A 10,677-nucleotide genomic window follows, 5' to 3' on the forward strand; every position below is an offset into this window, starting at 1 on the left:
CAGGCCAGGATGCCATTGGCCTTCTTGGCCATCTGGGCATACTGCCGGCTCATGCTCAGCCAGCTGTCAATCAGCACCCCCAGGTCCTTTTCCTCTGTAGAATGATCTACACAACAGAGAAGAAGATATAAGGCAAAGCCCTTTTACTTTCAAGACATCTTGAATGTGGCTTTTTCTCTTTCTTCTTTAATAAAAGGTTATCTTTCTCTCTACATGCAGTTCATGAAACAGCGATCAGCATATACTGTCCTAAATCCCCACCTGATGTGCACTACGTTATTCTGCTGGCATTTCTGGCAAAGCCCCTCAGGTCTTGTAAACCAGTCTATGAGCCCTTAATAGAAGTACAGCAATTTACGCCACTGGAAACTCTGCTCTAATGACCCTACAATGATTTATACCAGCTAAACGTCAGAACCCACTAGGGGAAATAGAGACGAACAGTCCTGAAAGGATAGCATCAAGAAAAATGTTCTTTTCCTTGGGCACGATAGCTAGAATAACTAAAACTAACACTGTTATACTGATTAAGGAGACTGTTGAAGAGCCATAGGAAAACTGAAGTACCGATCAGCTCCTCATTGTTACAAGGCAACACTGAGATGGAGAACCTGGAGAAATTAAAACTCGCACAACAAGAACTTCTCTGCAGAATTGCTACCATGAGTCCGAGAGCGCCTGTGCTCAAGGGTTGTCACAGCCACTGGTATAGACATTTTCCTCAGGGATGTTCTGTAGGTCACATCACCAGTCTACAGCTACGAAATGTTCCTCCAGCAAAACTATCAGCAGGTTGCTACTATCTGTAGCAGGTGAGAAAACCTTCCTTCCTTTTTTTTTTGTCTCTTGCTTTTTTTTTAAAATTTTTTTTTTTTTAAATCTTTCAGGCTAAATGTCAGAAACTGACATATGGCCACTCCTTCCATTTATCAGTGCCACAGCAAAGTAATATGTGAAAGCTCCGCGCAGTAATCTGCAGCTTGGGTCCTTTTTATGACAAACAAATATTTAAGGACAGGTCTCACAAGGCTTTTTTGCTTGATCTCATTTGTGTTATTTCAGTCAGCAGCTTTATATAAAATGAAAACCTCTCTAGGGAATTAAATATCAAATAACATTATGTTTTTTCCTCTGCATCCAACAGTTTACCTACTTGTCCTCAAGTCATTGAGCAAAATACTTTAAATACTTTAAATTTGATAAAAACCCTGTGTAGTGTATTTTTACAACAGTAACACAGTTTCAGTTTTTTACCCAGATATTTCACTCGACACAATTTTCTTTTAATAGCTAGGTTGTCCTTTATAACATGGGCATACTTTAAAGGAACTCATAAAAACTAAATTTTACAGGCTAAAAATTAAATACTAAGCACTGATGAGATGTGTATGTATGTTAAAGGTTTAGTATGTGTCGCAGATAAATACAGACACATAATTAGTTGATGGTACAGATTTTATAACATGTAATTAAAAAGTGGATTGCTGGAATCCTCTTTAAGATTTTATTAACAATTCATTAACTCTCTGAACTATTTAGGCATGGAACCTTAATATATTTAGTTTAGGAATATTTTCTTGGCAGCCTGATCCAATGGGAGAACAAGCAGTTAAAACAGGGTGGGTATTGTGGTTTTAAGTGTCTGAATGTTGCTTCTTTTGCTGGCTTGTGACGTGTTCCCAAAGAAATGAGCAAGAATTAAGGAGGAGTCTAGATTTCCAGATCTCTCCCTATCCTTTCTTCTAATTATGGAATTACCAAACAAACATCAAACCAGCATCTTCAATTGCTTCACCTTCCTCTAAAACAACTGTTGCCAAACAATGCTGCATGGATCACCAGATACCCACACAGTACTTTCTGGTGCTCTAAGAAGATTTAGTGAGTCACTGCCTGCCTCTGCCACCTGCTGTATTGTATTAGAAGCAGCTGAGAAAAGTGTATTACACTTTCCAATTGTTCATGTGAAGAATTGCCATTAGCGAACATACTCCGTTCAGTCAACAGTGAAAGCAAGAGAACCCTGCCCCAAGAAACTATCTTGACACACCAGTTCAAGCTATTCATGGTAAGTCAGATGAAGCAGTTTTCCTCGGTGTACAGAGGTTCTGCTGTCTGCTTCTGCCTGTCCTCCTGAACTCTGAGGATGCAGAATGAAAGAAAGTAAACACGGATTTCTGACACCAAAAACCTCAGCCCCTCCCAGTGCAGTTAAAGATGGACCCTTCTGGCTAGGACATAAGCAAACTTCTACATGGGCTGAGGGCAGCTACTAGAAACATATGTACACTAATTCAATATATTTAAAAGCATACATTTCTTTCTCCTCCCCCTCCCCCCAACCATTAAGTAATAATTAATGGGTGGACGTGGAACTAGTATACTGACCTCATCAACATTCTCAAATGCATTGATGACATCATACGGCAAGCATGAGAGCAGATCGATCACAAACCAGGTCTTCAAGTAATTCATGCGAATCAGCTTTGGGTCAGAGATCACCTCTCCTGCTGGCCCCACAAAGGTGGTATGGAAATTAAGCACAATGTCTACCAAAAAAATGACATCTACAATGCTGTCGACTACTAGCCATGCCACATTGTTCTGTTTGGTTTTAAAGGAGACATTGTAAGGGACCAAAATAGCAGTGTAGAAGGTTAAAATCAAGATGATCCAGTCCCAGGTGGTCTTGAAAACACAATAATGCAAAATTATATGTGGCGGAGTCTTTGGTGCCTCTTGTTTGTACTGCGGGAGGATTTCAGAGCCCAGCTGCAGTACCTGTAGTCACAGAGATTCAGGAGAAAAAGAAAACATGCTTAATTTTTTAACGTTATTTTTCACATTGTAGATTCTCAAGCTTAGTACAACAGTTGATAAAAATGCATGTCCATTAACTCCTTTTATCACCACCAAATGGTAAGCAAGTCAGGATAAGTATTCTGTTAAACAAATCAGCATCAACCTAAGAACAGTTGTTATTTGTTTTAATGTCATTAATTATTTTTTTACACTAAGCCTAATGTGCTGGGTCTCCAAGACGTATAGAGAAGAGACAGCTCCTTCAGCAGTCTAAATAGATGAGACAGATAAATGATGGGCAGGAAGGCAGTTGCAAATAGAAATCGATGGCAAAACCAGGAGCAATACCACAACTTCTGAGTTCCAGTCCAGCACCGGGACCACTGGACCACATTGCTTCTCAACATTGTCTATTTAACTCTTCACTATACCGTATCTGAAATAGTCTTATACTACAATCTAACATGAATGCATGGGCCTTTGTTCCTTTTCTCCACGCTGTGCAGGACCAAAGCCCATGGATAATTATCATTAGCCTCAATAAACTCATTTTGAACTTTAACTTTTCACTGAGAAAAGATCAGTGTCTTCACTATCTGATGGTGTACAGTCAAGTTGACATGCAGTTAGGTCTGAATTCAAAAAAGCACTGCAGCAAAAGATGATCTGTCAGCATGTGTTTTAAACCCTGGGCCTCAAGCTGAACACATGCTCCAAGCGTTTTGCAATCTTGATCAATGCTGCCCATTTTAAGTCTACTATCTTTCCAGTTCTGCACACTAATGCGAAAAGAGTATGATCATGTCTTTAAATATTGGGAACTAAAGTTTCTTTTACACATCTATGAACAAGAATGTGTTCGTTTACATCTATGGATATACATGAAGGACCTGTTTCCAAATAAAGACAATTTTAAAATGAAATTTACCCTGGATGAGTTATGGGTGAAAACTGAAAGGAAGATGGAGGTTTGCTCAAGTGAAATGTGTTTGCTAATGCCAAACTCATAGAACCTGTGAGAACAATTTAGGAGCGTGGTTCCTTTTTCACATTTATTTACATCATAGTTCAGAGCAATAGGGAGCAGAGAAGGAAATTAAATGGCCACCTTCTCAGGGAAAAAAATCAGACAACATAGCTATAATAGGAGGATGTCTTCCTTTCATGCTTCTTATCTTCAGCTTTTTTATCGTCAATTATTTGGACATGGATTTTTATCTGCAGGCTTTTCTGAGTGCTTTTTATTATTCTTTTTTTTTGTGAACTGGTGGGCTTTTTTCCAACAGATTAAGCCAAAGGGGACAAAAGAAAACAATCAGCTACAAGAGTCCTACTTGGACAAAACAGCCTCAGATCAAGTTCCCTCCTGCTTTGAACCTCACATAATCAGTTACTCTTGTGCACAACAGGGGTCAGACACTGTCAGATCACAGTCCCTTGCATATGGGTAAATGATAATGGGAGCTGCAAGCCTGCTGACTTTGAGCCCAGTATGTTCTCCAGAAGAGAAGTAGCATGACCTGCTCAGAGAGACCTGCATGTTAGCACAGAGGCATCAACAATTTTAAAACAATAAGAGGACTTAGTATTTTTGTTTCACTGCATTTCAAGAATGACAGCAAAGAGGAAAAAGGAACATTTTCCCCTAAGTAGAACCCTTGCAGACCAAACTAGGACTCATGTCCTAGTGCAGTATTAAGTACTCTGCCACTCCTGACCCTAATTCAAGCAGGTTCTCCATACTACAAAAAAAAAAAAAAAATTGAAAAAAGTTGCCTTGTGGTGAGAGGAGCTGGAAGCAGCACAAGAGGCTCTGGCCAGTCCCCAGAAGTCACTGGTAGTGACTGGAAGAGGCACAGGTTGTGTACTGAGTTAGTATATCTACTAAGAGCATCGTTCCCTTCAGGGCTTGTTTGCAGTCCCAGCGACAAATGTTAGGATGTCTTTCTTTTCTCAACAAAAGTTCTAGCCCAAGATCAATATTGCAAATACCTCCTGCCCTCCTTTTTGAACATCACAGCTGTACCTGAATCAGTTGGAAAGCACTGAGCTATTACAGGCTTTTATGAGGATTTGCATGAGTAGCAGCCCTAACATAAAATCCCAAGCCTGAAATATGCTTCATTGGGCAAGGAGAGTTCTCTGCAATATTCACTCACTGGAATAACTGATCAGCAAAACCAAGCACTTTCTATCACGTGGTAATATTTTTCAGCGAGTTAACTGGATTTCAGTTCTAATGGTGAGATCTTACTAGCGTGGGGAGATTGTATCACCCCTTAAATGCAGGCTGAAAACATAATTGCTTCTTTTGCAATCACATGTCTCCTAGAGCTTATTTTTTTTAGCCTCTGATATTATATGAAAAAGTCAAACATTTTGGTAATCATTGTAATCAGGACAGGAACCTCAACCATGAAACACTGAAAAAAAATTTTGTTAGTTCTTGTCAGATTGATTTTTATATATACATACATAAGTTCTAGGCTGAGAATTATATAATGCACTCCATTTTGGCCACCACTGGTCTCTTTGTACTCCAAGAACTTGTGGAAATTTTGCATCATCCAAACTGGAAAATGTACTAATGTATTCCCATATACCTGAATAATAGGAACAAAGGCAAGAACAATCTCTGTTCGACAATAAGGAAGGGGCTACATTATGGTGTCCATTATTTTGCTGTAAATCAAAAAAAAAAACCCAGTAAAGCCAGTGGAACTGCAGCGATGTAAAACTGAACTGAATGCAGAGAAAAACAGACTTCTAGTTTCAACTCCTTAAGAAAATAAACAACTTTGCTGCTTCAGTATTTTAAAATGTCATCACCAAGTACAAAGCACTCTCTCCTAGCTTGTTTGAGATTCAAAGGACTACAGCACAGGAAAATAAAAGGATTGATGTCTCAAATTTAGAAAGTAAATTTACTCTGAATTATCTGAATAGTTAGGGACCTTATTAATAAGTCTTTTGAACTTCCACTACCAGCTTGGAGTCTCTGGTTAAACTCTACCAATGGCTATTTAAAGTGACCAGGGGCCATGGCTTTAGCTGGTCTCCAGTGGAAGGATGTGCATCAGCAGTGTGGGTGTGTGGGTGTGAATCTCAAAAAGAGGGGCAGGGACAGGGCAGGAGATGGGCATCAAGGAATGATGTAGGGATATCAATCACTTGCAAGGTGGGGAAAGCCACCTACAGCGAGCCTGGAGTGCCTTCAGTCTTGTTTGGGTGGGGTGGGGGTGACAAGTTCTAGTCCTGGCTCCCCCTCACTACATCACTAATGGGCACCTTGTAAAACCACTTCATCTTGCTAGCATTGCTAGAGAGATGAACTGTCATTTCACAGCTTGAGATGGAAGAAGGGCACTGTCCCAGCTCATGCTACCTTCCCCAGGAAAGGCAACTTGTTTTACAGATTGGTCTTGCAGCCTCCGGGACTGCCAGCCAAGAGCTTTCAAAGGCACCAAATTCTTTTCATCAAAGGAAGAGAAAAATCCCTATAGCGAAGCTTAATTATATCAGAGAACAGGCATGTGCTTTTAGCATTAAGTACAACAAGAGAGCTCAGTGCTCTACAGAAATAATGGAAGGAGGTCCACAGAGCTTAGTGCTAAAGTTCTAGGTTTTGTCAGGTTGCTGCACTGGAAGTTAGGAGAGCTCTTTTCTCCACTTTTCACACCAAGGGCCACACACAGTCCACCCCTGGGTCATCTAGAGATTAAGAGCTATAAACCCCGCTCTCTCTGCACCATATAGCAAAGCCAGGCAGATGCAAAGAGAAATACCATCTGCCCTATTCCAAGGTGCTCTTGCTGCACTCCAGCCTCCAGGGAGAGTAGTGCCAACCTGAAACGCAATATTTGCTGAAGCAGTCAGGTGTGGTTACCCACCCACATGAACTAACTAGATTCAACCTGCTTGTAAAGGTACTTTTCCTGGAGAGGAAAAGAAAACTCAAGAGATGAATATAAAAGTAATCATGAAGAAAATGTACACAACTATATAAACCAATATGCTGAGCTTCCACTCGTGCACTGAACAAATATTTCATTACTATCATTTTCTAAATAACTGAAACAGCCCTTGTTTTGGAAGACTTTTCTCTATTATGCAGTTATACCATGGTAAAAGAAATATTTGTTTCAGAAAGTTATTAATGAAAGTATTATTCCAATTACTAATGATTCATCAGCCACTACAGTTGTATTATCTGCATTTATTATTTGTGGTAATGATGCATGATGTTTTAATAGCTCTCTAAAGCCGGAGAAGAAATTACCTCAGGAGCAGAAATGACAAATTTCATCATGAGTTTCACAAGGCTGTGTTCACTTTTTTTAACATAACAAAATAAAAAAAAATTTATCCTAGATTTGTTAAAAAATGGTGAATATATCGCCAGTCAGGACTCATAAAAGTGCATCAACAAGTGGTTACAATGACTTATTTACTTTTAAGACTGCATGACTGGGGGGAAAAAACCCACACAAACAATCATTCATTTTCAGCTTAATCTCTCCCTTTTGTGATTTCAACTGCACATATTTGCTTTCTCTCACTCTCCCTTGCTTTTGTTTTCACAGGCACCCACACAAATTGCTCCCAAGCCAAGAGCTAGGTGCTAAGCCTCAACTTGAAGTAGATTTTAATGGCAGTTGTAAGTCCCTGGTAAACAAGGCTTAAAAAAAAAAATGGCAGAAGTTCCATTATTAAGCAGTGCTGCTAAGCACCATTATAATTTTTCTCCTTTTATTTCTCATAGGTATCGCATTTTTTAAATTATGACACAAGCTTGTTTACCCAGAACTGGTAAATATACAGAATACATCAGCTAACACCATAGGTATTAGAGGACACATGTACTATGCAGTGACCAGGAAGAATGGTTCCTACAATCAGCTCCTTGGTGATAAAGCCACAGAAATGTATCAATTACTTTATACTCTTACTGCAAAATGTACTCTCAGAGTTACCTAACACCCTTGCATTAATTGCATAATTAATTTAAGCAGTTTTCATATGACTGCTATTGGAGAAGTCAGGCTAAACAAATCTACACATACTGGCAAAAGTCAGAGACTGAGGCTTAATAGACACTGCTTGTATTATCAAAGTAGTTTGCCACTAACATATTTCTTAAACTAATATTTCATAAACGATAAAAGAAATTGTAAGCTTTTGTGGCAGGCTCCTGTTTTGTGTTTGTACAACACCTTGCCCCACTCAGGTTCTAGGACACAACTGGCTCCTCAGATATTCAAAAATATAAGTGATAAAGGACTAAGAGCAACACAAATAATATTCCAATAAATGAAGAGCCTTCTCAAGCAAATAAGATTGATGTGAAATGCCATAGTGAGTAGGAAAAGAAAAAGGACGAATTTTAATTTGAACTTAAGATTTCAAATAGGCTACTGCAGAGATTAAAAAAAAAAAAAAAAGATTTGAAAATACAACAGGGAACAGTTAGAGATCCCACGTTCAACATTACTGAGAGATCTTTCCAGAATAAGAAGCCTGGCACCCCACATGTCTTCAAAGGAAGAAAAGTGGGCTTGTCTGTATGATTATCTGAACTCTGCTTTTCTCTAGTGTAGTTCTACTGACTCAAATGGAATTACGACAGATACACAACAAGGTACCTAACATCGCAGTTGGGGCTAATGTTCTTTTTAAAATAATGACTGTAATATTCAGTCGGCAATTAAAGAAACTCATTTCAGACATGTAAACTATACACTTGCCCTTTATTATTTGTAATGAATCAACTGGCTGTGCCAGTTAAAATACTTGCAAAGACTTGTTGAGCACATCGGTTTGCAAGAAGTTTCAGTAATGTGTAGTCACTTAGGTCCAGTCTGAGGTTCACTGAGCCAAACAGAATAACCTCAGATCCTTTGCCTTACATTATACTGCCTACATTTTAGCATGAACTAAAATTCAGGGGTAGGCATCTAAAGGGAAGGAATGATTATTTGATGCTAAGCCTTAAGTAGGATTAGGAGGGAGACTATTCCAAATTCCCGGACACTAAAGCCACCTCAGGGTGGACATGTGGTAATCACATGGTATTCCTACAGTATAGTGTCCATGTGAATGTCTGCCCCTCCCCTGTGCTAGTATGATCTATGTTATTTCTGTACTTCCAACAGAAATCAGTTTTCCATTCTTGCGTGCATCTGTATTAAATACTGAATAGGTAAGCTCCTGTACATGGGAATTTCACCATCACATGTGATAATAGTACAGGCCTGGGCAGGAGTTGTTTATTTTGCATAGAAACCAAGACGTATGCAGGGCAAAATTAACAAAGTACTGACTATATGAAGACCCCATGGAGTCCATCAATGGCTTACACCTCCAGCTACACAGGAAGATTAAGAATTATTGACAAGAGTCACAGCTGCTGCCATGGCATTCACAGCAATAGCTGATACAGAAGTGCCATGTTATATTGGCTATGCCATGCTGTCATTAACACCATATCAAGACCTCCCCTAAGCTGTTTTTACACCAGGAGACCCTGCTACTCGCCCAGGAGACAGCTACAGGAAACCTGGGACAGTCTCTCCCCCTCGTGGCGAAAGCCCTAAAACCCTAAGGACTTCAAGGAGCCGCCTCTGCCTGGAGCTTTGCTCAAATCTTTGAGAGTCCACTTAAATCACAAGGTTTCATTTTCCTAATCTGTCTGCAGTGTTGCTTGTGGCATCTTACAGCTGTTCTGTCCATAAACCCAGTAACTGAAACATATGTTTTAACCAGTTTGTAAAGCAGGATTGGGATCCCACTGAAAAAGAACTAGACATAAATGAATGCAGAGAACAACCATGTCAAGTATTCTCCAGAACTTCCTTCTGTACTAGCCCAAGTTTTTCTCACCTCAATTGTACACAAGTGAATAGTCCAAGATCCTACTAACACTGAGATCCTCAGAAGAACAGAATCTAAGCAAGAAAGTATTATTTTAATAATAATGCCATTATAAGACTTTGCTGAGATATGGAACACAACACTGCAATTAGGTTACATGAAGTCTTTTGGACACCTGTTTCCATTCCGCTGTCACAGGACACATTTCACAGCACATGTGCCATATTCTGAGCTCCCATGCCTGCCACCAGGCTTCAGATTCCCAGGGCAAGGGGGACAGACAGTGCTTCGCTCATGCAGCGACAACATACCCACAAAGGCTAAAAACACTTATTTACAGTTTCTCAGGGAAAGAAAATGTTACCTCAGCAAGTCGCGAATGCTTGTGAACGTTCTCTCCTTTCTGCACGCTTGGAGCAAGCTGCTGCAGCACGCCTCGGCTGCTTGTGAGGGCACGGGTCAAGCGAGCAAACTTTCCCCAACCTTGAGAAAATATGCAGGATTATACACATTACCAAAAAAAGCTGCAAGTGTACCACATAAAGCCTCCCATAACTTTAAAAAAAAAAAAGTTAAAACAGAGAAATCTGCTTTAATACTGACCACAAGGGAGTATAATTTAACCAAGTACCAGATAAAAGCAAGTCACAAAATAGATATCAGAGTAGTAAAGTAATAAAAACCATGACTGCAGTGACTTTGTATTCAGTGGCTTTACAAGAGTGCTGTGACATGAACTTCATCTTTTGTAAGGATAAATGTCACTTTATAATAATCTTCTGTAAAATCCAATGGGTAGATTTGGATCTCACAGCACTGCAGAAGACACTCCAGACTAATGAAGATGTAAGACTAGTATCACGCACAACGAAAATTACAGTTGCCTGTAACAGAAGTGAATTTGGCCTCAGATGTATTAAGCATAGTTCTGGCATAAGCAGAGAAACATACATAAGATAATAAAAAGCAGAGCAGACAAAGCAAAACAAAATCATTAATTTTATC

The 10,677-nt window shown here is 39.5% G+C and overlaps 1 protein-coding gene across 1 annotated transcript in view; it reads right to left on the reverse strand.

The window, feature by feature from the left end:
• Positions 1-10,156, reverse strand: part of LOC104081960 (potassium voltage-gated channel subfamily H member 1) — a gene marked incomplete at both ends in the record, with an annotated part of 76,863 nt that extends 66,707 nt beyond the window's left edge. The window contains 2 exons of the mRNA XM_009584894.1: positions 2,389-2,781; positions 10,037-10,156. Of these exons, the coding sequence (XP_009583189.1) occupies positions 2,389-2,781; positions 10,037-10,156 (513 nt within the window). The remainder of the gene's footprint in view (positions 1-2,388; positions 2,782-10,036) is intronic.
• Positions 10,157-10,677: the final 521 nt, after the last annotated feature.

This window comes from Fulmarus glacialis, unplaced genomic scaffold (genome assembly GCF_000690835.1).
Source record: "Fulmarus glacialis isolate BGI_N327 unplaced genomic scaffold, ASM69083v1 scaffold369, whole genome shotgun sequence".
NCBI classification, from domain to species: Eukaryota; Metazoa; Chordata; class Aves; order Procellariiformes; family Procellariidae; genus Fulmarus; species Fulmarus glacialis.